Source organism: Merops nubicus, unplaced genomic scaffold (assembly GCF_000691845.1).
Source record: "Merops nubicus isolate BGI_N331 unplaced genomic scaffold, ASM69184v1 scaffold4956, whole genome shotgun sequence".
Taxonomy (NCBI): Eukaryota; Metazoa; Chordata; class Aves; order Coraciiformes; family Meropidae; genus Merops; species Merops nubicus.
In genome coordinates this window covers 21,937-45,260 of record NW_008615488.1, presented here as the reverse complement: position 1 = coordinate 45,260, position 23,324 = coordinate 21,937, and the positions used below count along the sequence as shown (strand labels likewise).

At 40.3% G+C, this 23,324-nt stretch overlaps 1 protein-coding gene across 1 annotated transcript in view; it reads left to right on the top strand.

The window, feature by feature from the left end:
* LOC103775084 (cAMP-dependent protein kinase type I-beta regulatory subunit) overlaps window positions 1–23,324 on the top strand; it is a gene marked incomplete at its 3' end in the record, with an annotated part of 76,218 nt that overhangs the window by 43,259 nt on the left and 9,635 nt on the right. The window contains exons 4-6 of the mRNA XM_008942527.1: window positions 11,260–11,321; window positions 12,081–12,127; window positions 19,902–20,060. Of these exons, the coding sequence (XP_008940775.1) occupies window positions 11,260–11,321; window positions 12,081–12,127; window positions 19,902–20,060 (268 nt within the window). The remainder of the gene's footprint in view (window positions 1–11,259; window positions 11,322–12,080; window positions 12,128–19,901; window positions 20,061–23,324) is intronic.

Below are 23,324 nucleotides of genomic sequence, written 5' to 3'. Positions count from 1 at the left end.
CCTGCTGAGAAATTGCTTAAAAATTATACTGGTGTGAAGGCAAACAAGGAGTTAGCAGAGCCAAGCAAAAGGTGCTTGAAGGTTTGGACTAAGAGTGACTGCAAATGTCTGCATTAAGACTGATCCAGCAGCCCGCCCGACGAATTCTTCATGTTCCCTTTCAACCAGGCATTTAAAAAATGTACTGCAGATAGGCAGGAAGGCATATACAACACTGCTTTCCCCCTCTCCCATCCCAGCAATGCTAATGAAAGCCCAGCATAGCTGAGATTTCCAGATTGGCTATCGCCGTGGAAAGATAAAAGTAAACTCGTGCACATCACGTTGGAGGATTTCACGTTAGGCACTCCTGGGTTTGGCAATGTTTGCAGCAGAATGCCCAACAAAGAGATCCGTGCCATGTTTGCTAGGCAGGTTTTGAATTAGTGCTGTGAAGTTTGAAGTAGCAGGTGTTGCTGCCAGTGATGTTGCTGGGTGTCTTCAACATGTCTTTGATGTACGTTAGTGGTTGGTGAAGACCTGGGAAGAAAATTGCCAAGAAAGGTGGAACAAAGCAATAGAACTGTGCCTGAGTTGATTTACATAGGTATGAAGAAAGTGCACCCTTAGGTCTCTGTGCATCTATAGATTTAAACAGCTCTTCATGCTTAAAAAGCTCCCTGTCCTTCAGAGCCCTGCAAATACAGATCACTTAAGAAAAAATGCATGTATCATCTCATCTGATCGATCTCTGTTTTCTCCTGCTTTGAACTAGTGGAGCTGTAAGAAAATGAAGCTGCTTAATTGCGATACTTGCCTAAAAAGCTCCTACAAAAGAAGTATTTATTGTCTAGGGAAATTTTATCTCTAGTTCATTTTATTGTAAAAGATTCTATCTCAGAAATGCTGTGAATCAGAGATGAAGGGGAGTAGTGATAAACTTAGGGAAAACATAAGGAAAATGTGTGGGTGTATGAGTTTGCACATGTCTGTAAGCTATAATAGATATGCAAATAGAGAAGCAAGTGCTTGTGGACATGTGGTTTTGTGTCAGCTATGAGTTTTATTCATCAGCTCTTTAACACTAGATTTACACACTTTAAAAAAATAATTCTGACTCATTCAGGGGAACCTTTATCAGCTATTTTATGATGATTTCATTTGCTGATCCAATTATAAACTAAATTGAATCCTATCCACTAACACAGGTTCGAATGTTTTTATTATACACAGCTGTTTGATATCTCCAGGTGTGGGAGCACACAACAAGGATGGAAATTAATTAAGCAAGATGTGGGAGATGGTTGCAGCCGCCTGTTATGTGCCTGTCAGCCAGAGGAGATGCATGTCAAACACTGCTTGATTAGTTGCAGCCTTGGCTTCAGTCTCCAGTCGCTTCCAAGCTTTTCCAGTAGCACTCCATATTACACCTATTACCAAAATTACCTTAGGAGTTTCCTGAAGTACAGGACTATTTTATGTGAACATGATAAAAACTCCTCTAACTGCATTTATATCGAGCATCGTGTCATTCTTTGGCATTAGCACTTTAGCATTCATACAGTTTCCTCATTTTTATCTTAAAGGCAAGGGCCACCATGCATGGAAAGGAGAAGATTTGACTCTAATACATGATAATTCTTGTCTAGTCTCTATTTTGGTGCTGATAGAATTGCCAGGCACAGGTGCTGTCTTGTGACACCCAACCCTTTCTTCTAGGTACAGGAGCTGTAGTCATTAAAATAGCACATAAGAGCCCTAAGTGTATGATTTGAAGGAGCAATCACAATTATCAAATACATTTTAATTTTCCTGTATTGATAGAAAACTGTTAGAAGTGATTCTTGCACAGAGTGCAAAACCAAAGTAAATTAAAAGAAAATAATAAAAATTGATGAATATTGTGTTCACCCAAGTTCCTACAGCCACAACAGTTTCTTTATAGCCATGCTCTGAGTAGAAAAACTGGATGAAGTGTTAGAAATAATCTTTCTCTGTCAACAGTTTGCTAATCATAGGGATGCAAGAAAACACATATGTATAATTCTTTTCATGAAAGAGGGTCCTCCATCTCAGTCTCAAAGGCAAAATAAAAAACACTATTACTGTAGTGGGGAGGTATTTCTCTTCACCACATAATGTGAACAATAAGGTAATGTACATAGCATGTTTTTCTTCATATTTAATTTGTGAATTACAATTTATCATAGTTCATTAATGTAATGTCCTATATCTCTATATAGGGATATCCCTAGGGTTAGAATGTCCCATGTCCCTGTGTTGAGGGACATCTCTTCCATCATCTACTCCAAGAGGTCACGTAAAAGTGCATTTATAACGGCAAACCTCTGGGAGCTCTTTAAATCTTAGCATATACTGATGTATTTTCAAAGAACTTCAGCTGTAGTAACCATGAAAGTGGGCCATGCTGATTAGTGATCTATATCAGTGCCAGCTACCCAGGGCTTTTTTAGCTATTTTACCTGAATACTAAAGTAAGCATGAGGAGTAGTGCATAGTGACTCTCTGGCTTCATTGGAATAGTCCAGAAGAGGGAGCTTGAAATTAAAGAGTGAAGAGATTTAAAAGTACCAGAAAGAATAAATTGTTCAAATATGAGAACTTTGTTATGGTCACCCTTTATCATTGCTGGAATTTGCTTCATATTAAGAATGACAGAGATTTATTTTGTGGATGGTAGTTACTCTTGTGGTGTGGCGTTTCTGTCCCACTAGAAGCAATTTTCTTTCAGCTATTAAGTTAAAATAGTATTTTTTTCAGCATGGTATCCAACGTTGCTTTTCTAGAATGTTCAAGAAAGGGACAAATAATTAATTATGCAGAAAATGTTAATCACAGATATTCATTTGTCATGTAAAGGATCATCCTTTAGTCAGCTCAAATGCACCGACCTCATTTCAGCGATGGCAGGTATGAATTTTTCCCCCTTTATCTGAAGTAACCAAGTAGGAAGAGTATTTTACTCATCCAAATTTGTCTGGTGTTTTTTATTGCTTGTCTTTCTTTTTGCATTTGATTTTTTTTCCCCATCTTGAATTTTAGCCCCAACTTGAAAGTCTTGAGAATGCTCACACACAGAAGCCAAGCAAACAAATATGATTAGTTCAACTGAAATATCATTTTCAACAATGCCTTGCTTTGGTTTTAACCTTTTACTAAGAAATTTAGTGTTGAAGTAATTGCATTGTGAAAAGTAGGTCCTCTGAAAACATTATCTAAGGAGATTTAGATTGTTTTGAAACTTTTAAAACACTTTAAATGGGAAATGACATCAGCCATTTTCCACAGGAATATTCAGTTTCAGCAAACTGTTTTTTCCCCCTAAAAACCTGTTACCCAATTTCTCATCAAGGCCTCCTGATCTGCCCAGACTTTGCTGGTGAGCGGTAGTATCAGTGATGCGAAGCTGGGATACAGTCTTGTTGCAATTTTTCATGCAGTAGTGCACAGATATTCCTACATCTGTACCCAGAGAGCATATTTTCCATGCATTAGGCACGGGAGTTCCTCCAGCTGGCCTCCTGACTCACCCTCCTCTGCCTCCCCCGTGTCTGCGGCACGGCGCAGGGCCACCTCATCTCTCCCACTGGGAGAAGCCTGATGCCAAACCCGGGCTCCTGGCAGGTGGAAGGGGCTTCCAGAAGGCCCTACTCTGACCTCCTGCTCAAAGCAGGTCCAATCAGAGTTGGCAGCTCAAACCAAGAGCCTTGCCCAGCTGAGTTTAGAAACAATCCCCTTCCCTGGGCCTCTCTCCCAGTGTTTGACCACTCTCATAGTGAATTCTTTTTTCTTCATATCACGTGGTAATTTCCTCTGTTCCCATTTGTGTCTCTTGCCTTAACATCCTTCTGCTGTGCACCTCTAAGAAAAGACTGTCTTCTGCAGTCTCACATTAAACACTTGTAGACAGCAGTAAGATCTCCTTGATCATCTTTTCAAAAGAGAATCAACACTGTTCTCCCACTTTGTCTTCATCTGCTGTATGCTCCAGGCCCTGGACCATTTTGGTGGCACTATGGACTTGCTCTGGTTTGTCGGTGTCTTTCTTGTATGGGGGAGCCCAAGATAGGACGTGGTCCTCCCTCTAGGCTGTCTCACAAGGGCTGAACAGAGGGAAATAATCAGTTCCTTCAACCTGCTGGCTACACTCATGTTGACACAGCCCAGTCGCTGTTGTCCTTGAACTACAGACTATGAAAACCTATGAAACTGGTCTGCCATGAGAGACTTGGGAGAGCTGCCCTGTGCTCAGCTGGCTCTGCTGGAAGGGATGCTGTGTGGCTGTGACCTGGTGTTGGACAGAGTGTGATGTGTGGCTTAACATGCACATTGTGTAATGTTCTCCTCTACTTCCCAGCATCCATTGTGTGCCTTGCCACAGTGCTTCTTATGCAAACAAGTTGATGAGTCTGGAACTGGGACTAGCTTAAGGAAGCCTGGGTCTTCCCTCAACCTTGTGAAAGGTTAGGCAGAGACGAAAGTAAGAGCTGGACCTGAGTGACATTTCCATCAAGCCCTGCCTCTTGGATAAGAGTGATACAACAAGGCCTTGGCAGCATGACCTCAGTGAAGGGATGCTTCTGAGGGGTGGACGGGAGAAAGAGAGGCCAAGATGAAAGCAGTGGGGTAGGACATGGGATTGGATCTTGTCACATTTCAGCCACAAGGCTTGGCCTCATTTTTAACCTCTTATTGCAGTAGGCCTTGGCAGATGGTTTTCCAGATGAAGAGCCTTGCAGAAACTCTTTTCCTTTGAAAGCTATTGTTAACATGTGAAAGATGATGTGAACCATTGACACGCAGAAATACAGACTGTAAAATGAATTGATGCTCTGCTCATAAAGTTGCATTCAGTTCATTTGGTGTATTAATCAATCTATAAAAGGACTTCATAAAACAGTAAAAATGGAAATACTTCACAGAAATAGAAGATGGCAATTTTTTATTTCTCTCTGTTTCACATGTCTGTTAGTTTTGTGGACTTGTGACTTAATATATGTTATGGAATTCAACATGAACTTTAACTTGCCATTCAGAAAGTCTTCTCATGCCTGATTTCAAACACTTATATGGTCATTATAGTAAGATTAGTGCATGTCTTAATTGTAATAATAACTCAACATGGGCCATTATAATGAAATAATTAAATATTCTCAGTTGTTAATAGCTTTGTATGCTGCTATAATTAACTTGTTGTCCTGACAGAAAAAGAAATTATCAAAAGCAGATGGGTAACATTTTTGTTAAGGCTTCAGTACTGACTCTCTTAGGTACACCATGTATGTGATTATAGAAACTGTAAGCTCAGGGCTGATAATTTTAAATACCTCTAAAAAGAATCTTTTCTTTTACTTTTATTCTCAGTAATCAGTGAATAGTAATAGCAATAGTTTACTGGTGGCTTCAGCATTGTATATCAGCAAGGACTGACTCTCAGCATTCCTAGGAACAAGCAGTATGGATCAAAGCCTTATCCTTACACATAGCATGGACACTTGCATTTTACTCAGTGTTAAAGCACTGCATTTATTCCTTCACTACACAGATATTAATTGAAGCCAGTTTGGTTTAAGCTCAGTGCTCTTCACCCTTACAGGGCAGGAGGGCCAGTTGTTAGAACGATTGCTAGAAAGTTGTTATCTTTTCAGGAAATGAATCATAAGAAAATGTTAGACATACATGGGAAGAGAACACCTCCCCTCCCCAGACTTTAGGAATCTTAAAATAGTACCCAGATATGAGAGCTATAGCTAAAGAAAGGTGGAGTTATTATCAGCTCTGTTTACTAAACTTAAAAGGTATGTAAGTAAGAAAGGTTTAAAATGCTGGAATCCTCCTGCTAGGGCAGCCTCACGCCGAGAGAATGCTGCGTGTCTTTTGTTGAATTATGCCAGAGCAGCTACATATCTTTTAAAGCTATCCTCGACAACACAGGGCTTGCTTTGTTTTGCCAGAGAGATAGCAAAAGAAGAAAAAACTCTGCACAGCACATGCATTGAAGGCTTTCTGAGTCTGCCTGCACAATAAAATTGTTCTGATTGAACTCTTGACAAATTATAACCTGCAGGTATAACAAGGATTTTCCATTTTTGCCTTCCACGTATTCATTTTGTCTCTTCCATTTTTCCTTTCCTGCAATGCATTCAGCACAGCAAGGGCTGGAAAGAAATCTGATTGTGAAACTGATAAATTGTCTTACATAGTTTCCCTATTTTGGCCATTGCCATGGTCTGGTTCTGAAAGTGCTTGGAATCCTCCTTCTCTCGCTTTGTTTTAACAAGCTCCTTCTCGGGTGCCCATTGCCAGTGCTATATTACCTACAGGGCACAGGTTTTTTTTGGCTATCTCATATGCTACGTTGACTCCAAGCAGCCTTGGTGTAAAAGCAGATGAGATGATTTATTTTTATCACTCATGTTTTCTCATGAGAAAGAGAACCCCTTTGCCCTGCCCTCTCTGCTGGCTTCCTCTTAGCACAGTCATTTGCATCTTGGCAAATGGGGGTCTATAAAATGCTACTGAATTAAATCAGCAAAGTGTTTCATCATATTTATTTTGCAATCACAGTGATAGATGTTTTGCTCATCTCAATAGCTGCAGTCTCATTGATTTGAGTGGATTTTTCCTTCTTTGCATGAAAAGGGAATTGTCTCAACCTGGACAGGTGGCCAGAAGCTGTTAGAGATGACAGACAGCAGAGGATTGGCCCCTGTGATTTCAGGTCTGATCACAGTTGTTTGCAATTCTCCTGCACACTCATGGAAGACACTTTATGTGTTAAAACTTGCTGCAAGCCTTTGATAACTTTGACCTTTTTAAAAAAGCCTTTTAAATTTTGATATTCCCTGAGAAGACAGATGGTATTTTTTTGATTGAATAGATAGAGATTTCATGTCTAAACGCATTTCTTGGTTTCACTTTGTTGGACTGGTGAACTGCTCTCTGTTAAGTTCTCTGCAGCTCACAATCTTTTCTTTCAATTTGTTTTTTAATGATACTATCAAAATGTTACAAAGAATTAAATGGGCAGAAATCCCCCCGGAAAACATTAGTAATGTCCTGCTAGTGTCACCCCTAGGATCCAAATGTGGATATTCAGGTGCATACAGTCCTCTCCTGCAATTACACTTCCAAGCCAAAAATTGCTCTTGATATCTTCTGATCGGATCAAATATTTGACTCCAATTGCCCTGAGTAACCAGATACAGAGCCTCTAGAAGCAGGTAGGAAAGCTGTGAATAAATTGCAGAGCTTGTCAAAATCTTTGGCTCCAGAGAGGGTGAGAAAGAGCCCTCCAAGTACTGATGCTGAACCCTGGACATGCTGGGTGCAGTGCATCTCTTGGCTGCAGTCTCTTGAGACAACAGCTGAAATACCAGCACTGGTGCCCTATTTTCTTCTTCCATCACCTGAATAAGTAATCTGGAAACAAGGCAACCAGTACATTTTCAACAAACTAAGGGAATCCCTCAGAGCAGTTCTCATGTAGAGCACAATCGTAAAAGTCCTGGCAAGAGATCAAACCCTTTCCAGATCAGTCCACCACATGCCATTGCTAGCACGGGCCGTGTCAACAGTTAAATAGCTGGTGCAGGGGCAGGAGACAGAGGCTGCTGTGTTCTTGGGGCTGCAGCTCAGGCAGAAGATGAAATCATGGTAGTTCAACATTTGGTGAAGACTTAACTACTGATTTTCTGGCTTTCTGTTCATGCCAGAATAAACCCTGCTTGTGCTTGAAAACAATTTTGGTTGGTAGCAATGCATATGCATGTATTTGATCCTAATTATTTAATAAAACCTTCAAACCCAAGAAGTACAACTACCTGCTTTTGCAGGAGAACATAGCTACAATCTTTGGTTGGTGGTGAGGTGGCTGCAGCACTGTATTTGTAGGGCTTATCATGCTCTACTGGTCAGAGAGTGATTTTGAATGTCTTATAAACAGATGCATGGTACAGGAAAAAAACAACAGGCTGTATTTTTTGCCTTGGCCTTATTGTTTATGCCCTTAGCAAGTGCAAATTCTTAACTTAGTATTTAAAGCTTGTTTTCTCTACAGAGTACAGACCCAGGACACATGGCTGAGACTGAATGTGGAGACTTGAATGTTTATTGGGGAGCTGGAAAATACGTCTGTTTATTGTCGTTTCAGATGTTGGTTTGGGTCAGGAACAAAGTTTTCAAATTTTCAAAGTATTTTGATATATTGATCCTTGTGACATCTTTGTGTTTATTTCAGACACCGGGGATAAAGGCAATAAGAAAAATTTCCAAACAAATTCTACACTTGGTCTGAATTAAATCAAAACCCAGATTTCATACAGGCACCTTAAGCATTTAGTACTTCAGGAATGATAATTTCCAGAAGGGTGGTTTTCTTTGGTGGTATTCTGAATATCCCAGTTCTTGGCTACCAGAGTTGTAGGTTGAGCAACTTTGAGGCCGCCTGCTGATCCATATCATCTGAGATCTGAGTCTCTTTAATGAATCTCAAATTGAGCATCCAAAAGCAGAAACACTCCAATTCATAAATCACTGTGAGAGACCTTGGCCTGACCATATCAATGAAGAACAATAGTTCCCCAGTAGAAAAGAAGCATGACATGTTTCCAGTGACAGTTATATTATTGGTCACTTACATTTATTTGGCAAAGATGTGCCTTAGCTTCACTTTGGAGGTGTAAATCAACATCATCATGACTTTGGGTATTGTCTGTGTTTGTGTCTTCATATGGATTTTAGACTAATGATTGATGACATGTCCTTCAAAGGTCTCTTTAAAAATCCAAATCCTGGTCTAATAAGATTAAGGCTTTGCTGAAACACATTGTAGATGGGGTGCTAGAATATTTATATTAATATTTTGCTACAATGCTACACAGGGGTGTATCGGTGTAAAACTGCTGTTGCTGCTGGCATACTTTGGGTTCCTTACACCATCAGCTGAAAGTTTTATTCTGGGAGTTTTAGAGAGTTTTATTTTAATAAAACTAAAAGGCATTGTAGAAATGAAATGTGGAACATTTGGAGAAGGGTGCAGTGCTATGCATAATTTATTGGGCACTGTTTGTAAAGTCAATTGTTAAGTTATAAATAATGTACAACCTTAAAACAAAGATGAACGGGTGAAACTGTGGGTAGTTATTTCCTCTGTATTTCTATTAAAAAAAAAAAAGGTTTCAAAATTTGTTCAGTCACATTTTGATTTAGTTATTGATATTCACAGTGTTGTGCCTATTTTTGGATGTATTGCATTTAAGACTTTCTTCTCTGCTGTGCAGAGTGTCTTTCCCTCCAGTAAATATTCTGCAGCCTGTAGGACTGTTCTTAAAGCTCGGTGAGGTGCCCAGGCACAGCCAAGGGGAAACCACAGGGAGGCAAGGAAGCCTCTGTCATACTGAATTTCCAGGTCTCAGAGCTACTGAAGAACAGCTTGACTTGCCTCATCAGCATAAGGTCCCCCAGTGGCTGTTCCAGTTTGGCACCTACCATTGTGATAGTTTCCCCCAACTCATCCTAACCTCAGCTCCCATTTCTTTTAGGTGGAGGGCACCAAGGGTTGGCACAGGGAGCAGCTCCACAGCCTACACCAGATGGGTGCTTTCTGCCAACAGAGAAGTCGCTTGAAATGCAGAAATGCTGAACCCATTTAAGATCATTAAACATGAGTTCAGTGGATTTAAGAATACAGTCCATATACTTTTCAGAATAATTTATTATAGGACTGTGCATCGGTGCTCAGAATGAGGTGAGAAAGAAATTTCTCCTTAGAGCCTCTGAGCAGGTTTTTTTCCATGGTAGAGATATTTCCTGAATGTAAGTAGGAATAGCACAAGGTGGGACTGATGAAACAACAGGGCTAAAAGATATTATTTTGTCATATGTCATGGTCTCAGCATCCCTCACAGGTACTGTGGAGCACTGGGAACTGCCTGGTTTGAAATCTCCCAGTTCTAAAAGTGGTGCTGACTCAGAGCTGTGATACTGGGCAAAAACATTCGGGCTGTTGAGGAGGAAAGTCATGACCAATCTGAACTTAGGAGTGAAACGTTTCCTAGAACTGAGCCTGAATAAATTCTGGAACGGCTGGACAGGAAATAAGCTAATAATGGGATTTTACACTATGCATTTCCCATATAAGGTATTGAAATGAAGCATGGGCTTGTTTGCTGATCTTCAGGCTATTTTGATGAAAATTTTAGGTTTCTTCCTGTTCGTGTTCCATTACGATTGTGAGAACTTTGCTCCATTCCAGATTGAAGCATTTGTCATCAGTGGTCCCTGGATGAACCATTCTTAGACCAGACCAGGGAAGAGACTAGTTAACAATTGCTCCTTGCTGCCTTTTGTTTGGGTCAGGGAGCTGTTTCCCCTAGCCCTGGAGACTGATGCATAGGAAGGGGAAGAGAGGTGGGGAGTGCCCGTCTCAGTGCGGTTCATGCTTCTGAAAATAAGCTCCCCAAAATCTGATGTGGGGAAAGGAAGCCCTGGCTCCACAGAGCCTGCTGTCTCCCTCAATAAACAAAGGACTGGATTTGGGCAAGGTGCCCAAAGTGTTGGTGCAGGGTGCGTTCCCGTCCTCACTGCTCTGCCTGGCCTTTTAAGGCTATGTGACTATGCTGGAGACCTCAGTAAGGTGTGTAATCCAGCCATGATTAATGAGCACCAGGCTCTTCTGCAGCTTCAGGGATTCTGTAGCATTGATCAAATTCCCTTCTCACGAGTAACTCACTAAGATTTTCAAGGTTTGGCCTCTTCTGCACCGTGAATGCAATCTCTTGCCAGCTCTTATGCTATATTAATTTAGAGCCATCCACCTTTCCAAATGTGCTCAGGATTGCAGAACAGGTTTTGCTTGTAAATGTGAGGCCAGATGTTCAGAAGAGGAGAGCTCCCGTTTAGGCAGCTAGCAATTACTGCTGGGACACACCGATCGCAGCTGGAGACCTGAAATCTGCAAGCTTAGACAATAAAATACTCAAGCTGGCTGGTTGGTGCAGTGCTATAAGAAGTGGCCTTTCAAAAGTTCTTTCAAAATAGCATCATGGTCTCAGTTTTAAACCACAGCTTGTGCCTAACTAGTTATGCTGATTTCTTGCCAAGCAGGGGCTTGTTATCTTGTTACAACTAACATTTTCCATTTCTTTTTCTGCAAAGTCCATTAATGAAGGCGAAATGAAACAATGAAAGTGGCTACTGGCTAGATAAGAAATAGGTCTGATTCATTCATAAATGTTTCTTTTTTTTTTTTATTCCCAGTGACATATTTGATGCCATGTTCCCCGTCACACACATCGCAGGAGAAACAGTCATACAGCAGGGTAATTCTTCCTCTCATTTTTCCCCTTGTATGTTTGCTAAAGTTGTGCAATTCACATCTCTTCATCTGAGATTCCACCCTCTTTGTTTAACAGAAAGAATAACCATATTCTAAAAGCACTGAAGCGTGCAGGTATGTTGTAAGTTCATGGATGTAGGTCTTCTGCTCCATGTGCAGAGATTGCTACAACACCACACTGGTAGATTTCCAGAGTCCTATGTAGATAAAGTTAAGTGTAGTTAAATGTAGATAAACAGCACTCCAAATGAAAACGTTCATTCCTTAACTGAAGGTAGTCAGGAAGTAAACCCCAGCTCAGAATGCATAAGGGTGGCACAGGTTAGCTGAGAGCAATTAGAGATGGAAAATATTTTTATGGTTGTTGGGAATCTTCAAGACCTCATTGTGCTGCACTGTAGTTATCGCACTTGGCAACTTCCCTGGGTGCCTGCAGGGTGCTGTGGAGGATTTCAGTACCCTCAGGCTGCACTGAAGCCTCTTGTGTGTTTACACTGAGTGAAGTGTTGAATCAGTCGAAAGAGATAAATTAATGCAATTGAAAGACATTAATAGGAAGAAATCACAGTGATAGTTAGATTTATGAAGGCAAATAGGCAAGGATGTTCCAGAAAATGAATCTCTAAGTGATCGGGTGTACAAACCTGTGCAAATATGTACAGGGTTAAATACAGAGGCAGGAGGTCACTGAATAGCTTAGCAGACCTCCAGGAGACAATCACTGTTTGTGTTTTCCTTCCAGGTGATGAAGGAGACAACTTCTATGTGATTGACCAAGGCGAGGTGGATGTAAGTACACTCTTACACTGTAATATTTATTTTGAAGCTACATAATAAAATTGTTTGCTCTGGCACACAGCTTGATCCAGCCACGTGCTGTGGTTCTCTCTCCTTTCTTCTCGAAATAGATTTCACAGGATTGGTCTCATTACTTTGCTTTTGTTGTGTTAAGTCATTTGTGAATAATTTTATAATTGGTATGTTTTACATCCTAGCTTATTTGTCCATTCCAAGCAGGAAAACATGGTATCAAACCCAAGCAAATGACATTCTCTTCAGAACCCTAACCACACCTGGAGGTGTGCAGTCTTTGGCAGAGCAGGCCACCATGCTGGAATGCACCCGAGGGTTCAGATCAACCATAAGGAAAATATTTTCTTTAATCAGTTAGCTTAGCTCATGTGTTGGTTTTGTTGTTTTTTGTTTTTTTTTTTTCCCCAAATTGAGATACAGCCTCAGGCAGCGAGTTTCATCTTAGAAACCTTAATTTGCTTTTAAAATTAGGTCCAAATATATGAACAATGCAGCATATTAATAAAGCAAGGATTATTATAAGTGTAAAGTGATCTGTTAGACCACAAAATGGTTACAGGAGTATGCAGTGGTTTAATCAGCAAGTCTTTGAAAAGAAGCTGCTTTCTGAACCTACCTTCCAAATCATAATCTATTCACCTCTTATCATTTTGTATCCCATATGAAACTCAACCTATTGCAGTTTTTGCTACAAGTGCCTCATCTGACTGAATTTTCTACACACACCTTATGTATCCACAGTTCTCGGGTAAGGACAGGCTTGCTCATTAGCAACGTTGCTCTTCAGATGCCCTGATGAGTTTTGCTGGGCATATTTAAAGAAGAAAGTGATTTATTTTAAATCCAGGCGGGAGGCGTACAGTTATTTTAGTGAAAGTTATTTCTTTTTTAGCTGTCTGTTTGTGTCAGGAGACCATCTAATTGGTATTGTTGGGAATTGAGAAACCTCACATGCTGCCTCTGCCTCTGGAAGTTGTTCCTCAGGAAATCCGTCTGACTCACTGTTCCTATCAGGCATAGCTCTCCATAGCAAACACTGCCACATCCACAGGGCCAGGAAAGAAAAGAGCAGTATTTATAGAACAGTGCTAAAATTCAGTTTTAAAATAATTGGTTAGGGACCGATACTGAGCTTAATGAGTTCATTGGCTTTGAATCAGACCCACAAACATACGCAAATGCACATATTGAAGTTATAGATTAATCCTCTTTAAAAATAATTTGTCCTCGCTCAAAACCTTTAGGAAAGCTTTCTTCAGCGTTTGGCTCAGGGATAGGGGGAAACTGAATGACATAAGAAAACAGTCTGCAAAACTCTTGCAATTAATTGCAGAAAGATAATCTTCCATATGTGCACATTCCTCTTACAGAGCAGTGACAAAATGGGGAAAATAAATGTCCAAGGCCTAACTAGCTTTGTGTCTGCTTGTAAAACCATTGCACGAGGTGGTTTGTGCATCTTCTGTAACTGGTGGTTGCCACTAGTGGCCAGCAGGGCCATGGCTCTGCAAATGTTGAGTCCTTGTTTAGAACACCAGATGCTGTATTCTTTGTCAGCTAAGCTGGCATCATAGTTCCTTTCCCAGGTATATCCTGCATCTACTCAGAAACACCTCTACTACATCGTGTTAGTTATATATCAGAGGTTCTCCGTGGTTTTATGGGAGGTTGAAATGCTTTCATAAATATTCTTGACCACGAATGGCCCAAGAAGACATGTGTCCAGATCATTTTTTCATGCTGTGGAAAGCAAAAGAAACATTTGCTCATCCAGCAGCCAGTTGCAGCTACACCCTTGTAGCTACAGAAGTGATCTGCAGAACTGCCTCTGCTGGGAAGCTGCAGGGAGGTGAGCCCATTTTCCCCTCGCAGAGTCAAGTCTGTACCAGGGCAGTTAGTGCAGAGTAACTTGCTCCTGTGTAAGGCAGCAGCTCCCAGACCCCATGGGTGTGCACTATCACACCACGTACTGTGCTCCCCACAAAAGGGTACTTCCACAGCAGTGCTAAAATCCTTATTGTCTGAAGAAAATCCAGACTGCTAGTAAGCGAGCTGCTGTTCATTTATGCCTTGCCAGATATGTTTTTGGCATGCTTCCACCCTTCTCCAAGAAAAAAAGCGACTTGGAGAGTAGACAATTGACCCTGAGACTTAAAGCCTCAAGCCATTTTCTGCCTAGTTCAGTTGGTGTTGGCATATTCATGGAGGCTTTTAACCTCTGGCCAGGGGATCTGCCTTCATCATCTCCCTGCTTGCACGGAAGTGGCAGGTATAGCGGGACTGGTGGATTCAAGGAGCAACTTACTCTGAGAACATCATGGCTGATGAGCAGCCAGGTTTTCCATACACATGCAGATACACATAAAGGAGGTTGCAATTACCATCATAAAATTCCCTTGCCCCGGAAGGAATTTATGGCAAAACTGAGACCAAGAAACCAAAACCAAACAGAAACCACCAAAAAAGCCAGAATAACAAAATCAGTGTGTGGTGTTTTGAGTTTAAAAACTGGCAACATTTAGAAGAGTTTTGATGTAGGCACCCCAAGGAGTAAGCAAGGGCATTCTAATATTCCCTGTTAAAAATAATCTGAGTCAAATTAGAAGTAAAAGAAAATATTTTTACATATAATAACACTTTATCCTCGACTCTTATACTTTCTTAGGGTATAAATAAGCCTTGTTAGCATAGACTAAAGTATATTTCCTTCGTGTTACTATGGACAGCCAAAGACTCGATACCCTTCTGCTGGCAAACACAATCAAGATGGTCTGTAGGCCAAGGGAGGAGGGCACAAATTTTCATATGTAAAAGACAGGTTTTTTAGAAATCAGGAGGAGGTAGGTCTTGGAGTCCCTGGGGTTTTCCTCTCATATACTGTATACTCCAAACCAGGTATACTTTGACCAAAGCTGGCATAGGATGGGAGAGGACACTACAGTGTGGTCAATGGCAGTCTTCTTCCTTAGCACTCCAGGGTTGATGGGATTTGTTAACTCATGACCTGGCCCTGCAGATGGATAAAGTTTATACTAGGTAAATGATGGTGTAAGGTTTGAAGTCGAAGAGGTCAGTTGTCTACTGGAAGCTTTTCTGCTCAGACAGATGTGAAACATATGCCAAAAAGTAGCTGGCAGAGCTTAAATTATAGTTTCCAGTAAAGATGTTGAAAGTACCTGCTAAAGTATGTGTCTTGCAAAAATCTCTAATGCATATTTCTAAATATAAAAATGACTTCCTGTTTATTATTTTAATCTTATAACCTCACATTTTTGACTTTAAAAAGCACCGGCAACTACCCTTTTAAAACAGATGTATTTTTTTTAGACTCAACAACTTCCTATTCTATTTAATGTCACAGCAACTTTCTCTACAGTCATTCTCAAGTTTTCTTCTTGTAAAACAACAGCAGCCAAACAACAGTATGGTGAAAATCAAAATGAAAACTTTTCAGTATTTTGTCTTAAAAGGTTTTTAATTACTGTATGAATCTATGTGTGGAGCAATATATGAATATTGTGCACAATAGATAAGATTATCATCTGACTTTAGGTCAAATCTTCTTGAAAGCTTTATTTGTGTATAGAAACTAATTTGTATATACAAAGATGAAAATTAAATGGTAGTTTATGTGAGAATACTGTTACATTTTAAAAGTAGTTATATTTTATGGCTAGATTCCATAGATTACTTTTGGTTTGAATTCTTCCATTATTAATGATCTTTCTAATTTCAGAAGGATGGTTTTTGAAATTTGAAACAGAACATTTTAAAGTTGGGAGTTTTTCAGCCTCAAGTTTTAAGGATTCTCAAGGCAGTCTCCAAGTTCATATATTTATATATATAAGAAGAGCAAATTCATAATACAAATAAAGCACTGGCTTTATTTGAGAAAGCTACCCACATATAAATAACCTTCCTGTCTAAGGCTTGCTTCTTTTTCCAAGAATAAATAGACCTCATCTGCATATTTGGATAACAAATATTAAGGCTTGACAAGTCACAAAGCACAAATTATTACAAACAGATCCGAGGGAGGGGATTTTACATCTAAAAGTTGCAAAGGCTGGAACAAATGACATTGTCCATGTAGATCACAAAGTGGCAGTAAAAAAAAAAAAAAAGCTAAATGCTAACTTGAAATTAGCAATGCAAAATTAAAGAAAAGGTAAGTTCCCTCCTGTGAAGCTTGGACATAGATGTTCACAGACTCTCTTCAAAGTAAGATGGTTATATTACTGCTTTTGGTAAGGTCCCTCTCTACTTCTCTAGACAACAGAAAGATGAGTGAGGCCCAGATGCATTCCTATTGCAGGGAGCATTGTGTGACTCGTTGCATTTTCTCTTGTAGTTGGCACCTACATATATCACAGCCCATGAAGAAAGGGACTGCTGATGTTCACAGGAGTTTTGTTCCATTTGCCTCCTAAAAAAATAATGAAATGAACCCAGTGGAGTGATTTTTTAAGCCCACAAAAATTACAGTGATTGCATTACTACATGATGGCAAATGATAGAAATCTAAAGTCCTTTTGATCTGTGGAAAGTAGGTGGCCCTGGTGGCTTGGTCATATCTGGGCACCTGCAGTTCTCCAATCCTCTTCAGCTGCATGAAAGAAGGCTCCAGCTATTATGGAGTGGTGACCAGCAGGTCAAGTAACAATTAGGAATAACTCACTTAGATCCTCACCACTTTGGTGATAGTTTGAAAATGCCTAAAACTGCCTGAACCAAAACCTCAGCCCAGCATTTTTAGGATAAGGAAGGAGATTGTCTGAGCTGCTGCCATATAACATTGGCTTTCATAAGCTGTTCTGAGCCTAAAATAGCTTTGCTTCCCACACCTTACAAACAGAGCTACTTTCCTTTCTACTTCTTTTTTTAAACTCTGTTTTAAAGGGTTTCATAGCAGAGCGGAACTCTCTGTTAAAGGGCAAAATATCTTTGTAATGTGCCATCCGTGCACTTGAGCTTCATCATGAAGTAAAAGTTGATTGTTGACTTAGGCCTTTGCAGATAACGAAGTGCAATGGTTTTCCTTCTACAAAACAATTATCCTCAAGCTGTTTTCTCGTTTGGAGGTTGATATTAGAATTAACATTTTTATTGGGGGAATGAATGTTGGGCCAAAAGAGTGTCAGATCAGTGATTTGGTTTCACCTCAGAGCACTTTAAACCTGATACCCTTAGGGTGGAAGAAGTGCCATTTCCATAAACTGTTTACAGGTGAGATGTGAAACATGTTTTGGGCACTCTTGTCAAGTAAAAGAGCAAAATTAACTAAGTCTTAGAACAGTTTAGTAGTAGCTTCTTTTTATAACAGCCATGCAACAGTAAATGTCCATCTTTCACTTGCTCTGCCTTGGATTTTACCAGCATAATTCCTCTCTCTGGGCTGCAGTCGTATCATGCATACTGCTTTAATAAGAAATGTCACCATATTGCTCAGAAAAATACATCTTGGAATGAGTTTATTTCCCAGTTATAATTCAGACCCTTCTGCTATAACGAAACTTGTGCTTTTAACAACAGAGCATATAGAAACCTGTGTATTTTTGGTGTGCTGAAAAAGAATCAAGAATGGAACATCAGTTGACATTTAGGATGTGGTCCAACATTCACTGGAATTATTAGATTTTCCCCATCATCCCTGAGACTTTTTACTGAGGACATGAATTACTGTTCTGTAGCAAACCCTCAGTCCACCTGGTGAAATCCCCATAGAAAGGGACTATCCCTACATTCACATATGCGTCTGGACAATTTTGCAATGGTTTCATTGAGTTTAAAAGTTTTCATATATTCTCATTATGTTCTAAGCCTTTCAGAATCCCCATTTTATTCATCCAATTCTCCTGCTTGTTTCACAAAACAAAAAAAAATCCAGGTGACACATTATTACCTGCTTGTTACACCAGGAAACTGCTTGGGTTTGCCTGACATTCTTAAAGCTTCTTTTTTCGCTTCAATTTTTTTCATCATGAGGAGAATCAAAAGTCAATTCAACGTTCTGTGAGATTTTCTTTCTGCAGTGAGTGTAAAAGCTTGAAAGGAAGAGCTGCTTTTATTCTCTTGTGAGATATTCTATCTGACATTGATTCTGTCGCAGCGATGAAATGAAGCTATAGCTTTTGTGGCTTTTTTGTGGCTCTTTCTTGGCAGTCTCTTACCACCTGCCTGTTTGGGATTATTTTACCCTTTATTTCAGCCCCTTGATGCTCCAGGAACACCAGGAGCCACAACATTGCCTGGAGTTCAGCACTGATGCTAATACTGCTCCTTTCAGCTGATACCCAAGAGGTCTCTCGATCAGCTGAACTGCTCCGTGGCCTCATCCATCTCCTACTGAACCAGCATTTCACTGACCTCAGTAGGAGCTGGATCAGATCTTAATTGAATATTGGGAAGATAAATTGGGATTGATTCCAGCTCTAGTTTGTAATACGCTTTTTAATCATAAAAGGAAGATACAAGTAAAATTTATACTGACAGTTTGTTGAATTTTGACGCCAGTTCATTTATTTTGATCACTGTCTTTTCTCATGCCCAGCTTGAACACAGCTCTAATTCATTTTTTTTAAAAAAAACAGCTGGTCTGTTACTCAGTAATTTGTAATACGTTGTGGTCTTTTCCTTTGGCATAATTTTCTGCCCAAGATGAGAATACCTGCTTATTTTCTTCATGCTACTTTTTTTTTCACAGAGCTCCCAAACAAATTAAATTAATTCGGGTTGATTTCTGCAAGAGATTGAGGCATATTCTGCACTGGGTAAATGCACACAAACTTCCCTACCTCTAATCTCAGAGACACATTAAAAGAATAAAAATAACTTATGTTGTAGATTTGTAGCAGCTAGCCTACTAGCAGGGTGCAGAATAAGCAATCCATACCAGCATTTGAATACACCATTATGTCTCATGAGCTGTATTGTCCATGAATAGTGGGGAAAAAGCAACCCAGTGGGAAACACCTGCATGAGTCCACCTCTCTCCAGTGAAGGTTTTACATAGCACGTAAGTGTAGAAATTCCTCTCAAATTAGATGTCATCCAGGAGAAATACTGTGATAGTGGTATTGCCCCATACTGTGTGTTGAGAGGATGTTATCTACACTGGCTGTGGGTCAAATACTGTTTCCTAAGTTCTGATGTTAAAGATGAAGGGTAATTCTGCATATAGCTTCTCAAGTCCGAAGCACTTAGCACTCTTCACTGAGGGAGAAAGAGATCTCAGTAGTTATATTTGAATGCTTGTTGGAGGCACTAGGCTTAGGGAAGAAAAAAAACGTTCTTTTTCAAAAGATGTTTCCTTGTTTTGACTGTTTTTCATTTCATGGCCATGGTGCTTTTCAGCAAACCTCATTACACATATCAACAAATCTCCTTCCTTTCAAGTTTGACAGTGTTAATAAAAAGCCAAAGTTGTGACAGTTCTGCTTGTTGACTGTCTGAGCCTTGAACACAAGAGGGAAAACATGATGCCAGTTAACCATAGGAGCTGAAAACTCGGAGAGTAAATACAGTCATTGTACTGAGACAAGGCAACTTGAAATTCTGTCCACAGAGCAGGTTGTTGCCCCTTTTGGGGACCAACTGTGGCGACTGTTACGCTCTTGTTTTCCTTCTGTGGCCCTGGCAATGCCGATTAGAAAGGAAATTGCTAATAGCTTTTTAGGTAACTGGCAGTAGAAAAACTGCAGCTAAGTCCCCAGACTGATTTTGCTTCTTGTTCTGCCTTGTGCTGCGGTAGGTTTATGTCAACGGGGAGTGGGTCACCAGCATCGGAGAGGGAGGCAGCTTCGGGGAGCTGGCACTGATCTATGGAACACCCCGGGCTGCCACCGTCAAGGCCAAGACAGATCTCAAGCTCTGGGGCATCGACAGAGACAGCTACAGACGCATTTTAATGGTGAGTGTGTGGAGAAGGGCTTGTTTATGGAGTTGAAATTTTTTATTTTCATTCGTAGCAGCAGCACTTCTATTCCGTGTTCCGAGTACGCTGCTGATAAAAGGCTGCACAGCCTGTGTTTCTGCATCAAAGAGAGAGGACATGACAATAGCATTGAGTAACTAAACGAAGTGAACTGAAGGAAAAGGGGACAATATTCAGCAGAAAGAGGCTGAGTCAGAAATGCAGCTGAATAACATGCATAACTATTAAACATGAATGAAAACCTCAGGAGGCCTCCCTTACCCACCGAAGCTATGCAAATCCTCTCCTTATCACAGACCTCAGAATGTCGTTCAGCACTCCCCCTTGCCTATGAAGTCTTCGTCTGAACTGGTATTAAACTCTTCAAGGCAGGCGGTGCAAGGTAAATCCAGCTCTGCTAAGAAAAAAAAAGGTCTTGGTGGGACTGTGCCCTCCACCTTTGTTAGCCAGCTCACAGCCACACCTAGCATGGGATGGCAGCTGCAGAATCCCTGCTAAGGATTCACTGCTCTGCTCCTTTCGAACTCCCTCACCCCTGCAGCAGAGCTCAACAGACCTTCTGGGCACCTGGGGTGTGTGCTCTCTTATGGATTTGCTGTTGGTTCTTGAGTGGTGAGTTTATAATGGAAGCTTTGACAGATGATTAACTTCAGCAATGTCATAACTTTTTTTATGAGTTTGTTTCCGATGTCCATGTGCATATCTTCCTTCTCCATAAAATGTTCCTTTCTTTTTGATAATTAACAGACGTAACTCTGTGTAAAGCTTCTTTCTCAGTAGGACTTGTCTCTAAAAGATGCATTGTTTCATTCCGATCTGAAGGAAATTACACTGTGCTCTCAGAATAATAAAGGAGTATGCCTTTTGAGATATATTTCCAGTGGATGTCACGGATAACACAAAAATTAGCAGAAGAACTGAGTAGATTTTACACTTAAATGATTAGCTCTTAAGGAACAGAACGTAAGAGTGATCTTTATTTATACTGTGTGGTGACTGTTAGATGTCTGTATGAAGCACTGCTGGTTTTCACTCTGTATCTCATCAGCTGGGTTCTGTGTCACATAAACGAACATCACACTGACATCTAGGAGACTACATCTAATGCAAATTCACTCTATCCCAAAATATTCAGCCTGATCATTCCAAGACAAAATAGTGATGCATACTGTCTTCTCTCCTGTGGGTAAGTGGAATGAATAGGTTCTGAATGCTTCCCAGTGCAGGGGAGGAGGCAGTAGTGACTGAGACCCTTCTGCAAGGTGTTTCTAAAACACAGAGCAAGACAATTCCCTAACAGATCTAGGAGGCACACTGAACTTATTTGTCTCACATCCTACATGGGTGCAATGGAGGGGTGTCTGGGATAACTGTGTGAGGAACCTTTGTGCTACAAGGGAGAATCCAAGGTGTACAAGAGAAGGAATGAAGGAGAGAAATAAATGTCAGGACAAGCCACATACTCCTTTTAAGCACAGCTTTTTACAGCTGCCTATAACCTTGCTAATAAGAATTGAAGGGAGAGATTCACAGGCCTTGTAGCCTAGAGGTAATTTCAGTTTTAGTGTTGATGAAAATAGTGGTACCTAACATCATCCAACGTTGGGAGCTTTCAGATTTGGTCATGTGTCCATTACCATCTGATAGCAGCCTTCAGAAGATGAATATTTGATGCAGAGACAGGATTTTACTAAAAGGATTTAAAGTCCCAAGTGGAAAACACTGTTTTTAATCTAGCTTTAGCTGTGCAGGCAACTTGAATATTGCGGATATACATCTGTTTGATTCTAGTGTAGTGCTAAGTGCTTTTCAAATTAATTTACATATTCTCTGAAGCAATGACTGCTGTATGTTACCTAGCAAGCTCAGCTTCTGCAGTTTGATGAGGCCTTTAACTTAACCTGGAGGAGTTTTCTTCCACCCCACCCCACCCCACCCCCTTCTTGTGTTTTTTTTTACAGTTTGAGCCATTAAAAATTGGTGGTCTGTTGCATTACGTTAGGTACCCAGACAGTGTAATTGTAGTGTTCCCAATACTTAGATAGGAAATATTTCAGCTAGCACGGTGAATTAATTGCTTCAGGTATGGAAAATGTCTAATTTTAAGTGCTGTCCACGGTGAATGCAATTTACCCATCCAGACTACATGAATTCTGTCATCTTTTCATTTATTTGTAGGTGCAGCGTGGATAATTTCTTTGCTGTAGGTGAAATGAGACACCTGCCTTTGTGCATTCGTGTGAGGGCAGGTTACAGTGGCTCTCTGCACATTTCCTCAAGCCTAAGAATTAATTACATCATGTTTCATACTTGATTCATACTTCATGCATTTCATACTTGAAGCTAACTCCACCATTACATGGCTGGTTTTGCACTACCCAGTTTCAAGATGTAGCAGTAGCTGCCTTTCGAGTCCCAGGAGCATTGTTTCCTGGCATTTAGCCTCTAACCTTATGTTTCTAGAAAGATGTTGGATATTTTAGATGTAGAAACGCTTCTGCCTTTAAAGAAGAGGTAGTAATGTTTAGGATATCTCTTGAAATATGTAATTTATGAGGGTTTTAAAGCTTGAGAGTAAGCAGGGTTTTATTTTTTTTCTGTTTGGGAATATTTTTGCCCAAGGGATCAGTGACCTGTTTCTCCCAAAGCTTTGTGGGTTTTCTGTATTTAGATAAAGCTTCTCCATAACCTGAGATAGTTTTTTTCTTTCATCCTCATTCCTTCCCGGGCATGACAAACCCCATGTTTTCTCAGCCTAGTGTTGAAATTTTATTCAGGTTGTAAATATTTATTTGCAAATCATGCCTTCAGATCCACACTTGCCAAAAAGATTTTATCCTGTCATGAGACGCTTGACTCCTTGCCTCGTTTCTCCTTGCAGCTCTATTTTGGTTCTTTGCTTCACATTTAGTAATTTGAAGCTTTTATTTCTGCTTAGTGCCATTTTTCCCACTTACATGTCTCATTGATCCTGCCTGGTTTATGGTATGTATGAAATGCATCTGAGGAGGTTCATGAGTTTGGGTTTTCCTTTTTTTGGATGGACAAAGCCTGATGCAAAAGGTTCCTGCTGGCTTTGAGTTACACTTGTCATCCATTTATTATTTAGCGTGTCCCAAAGGAAGTTTGTTAAAACAGATATATTTCTTTGCATTTCACTGTCTCAGCTTAGGTACCTTGGTGTCTTGAAGGTCACATTCAAGTTTGTTTTAGCAGCTGTGATGATTGTAAACGTTGGGA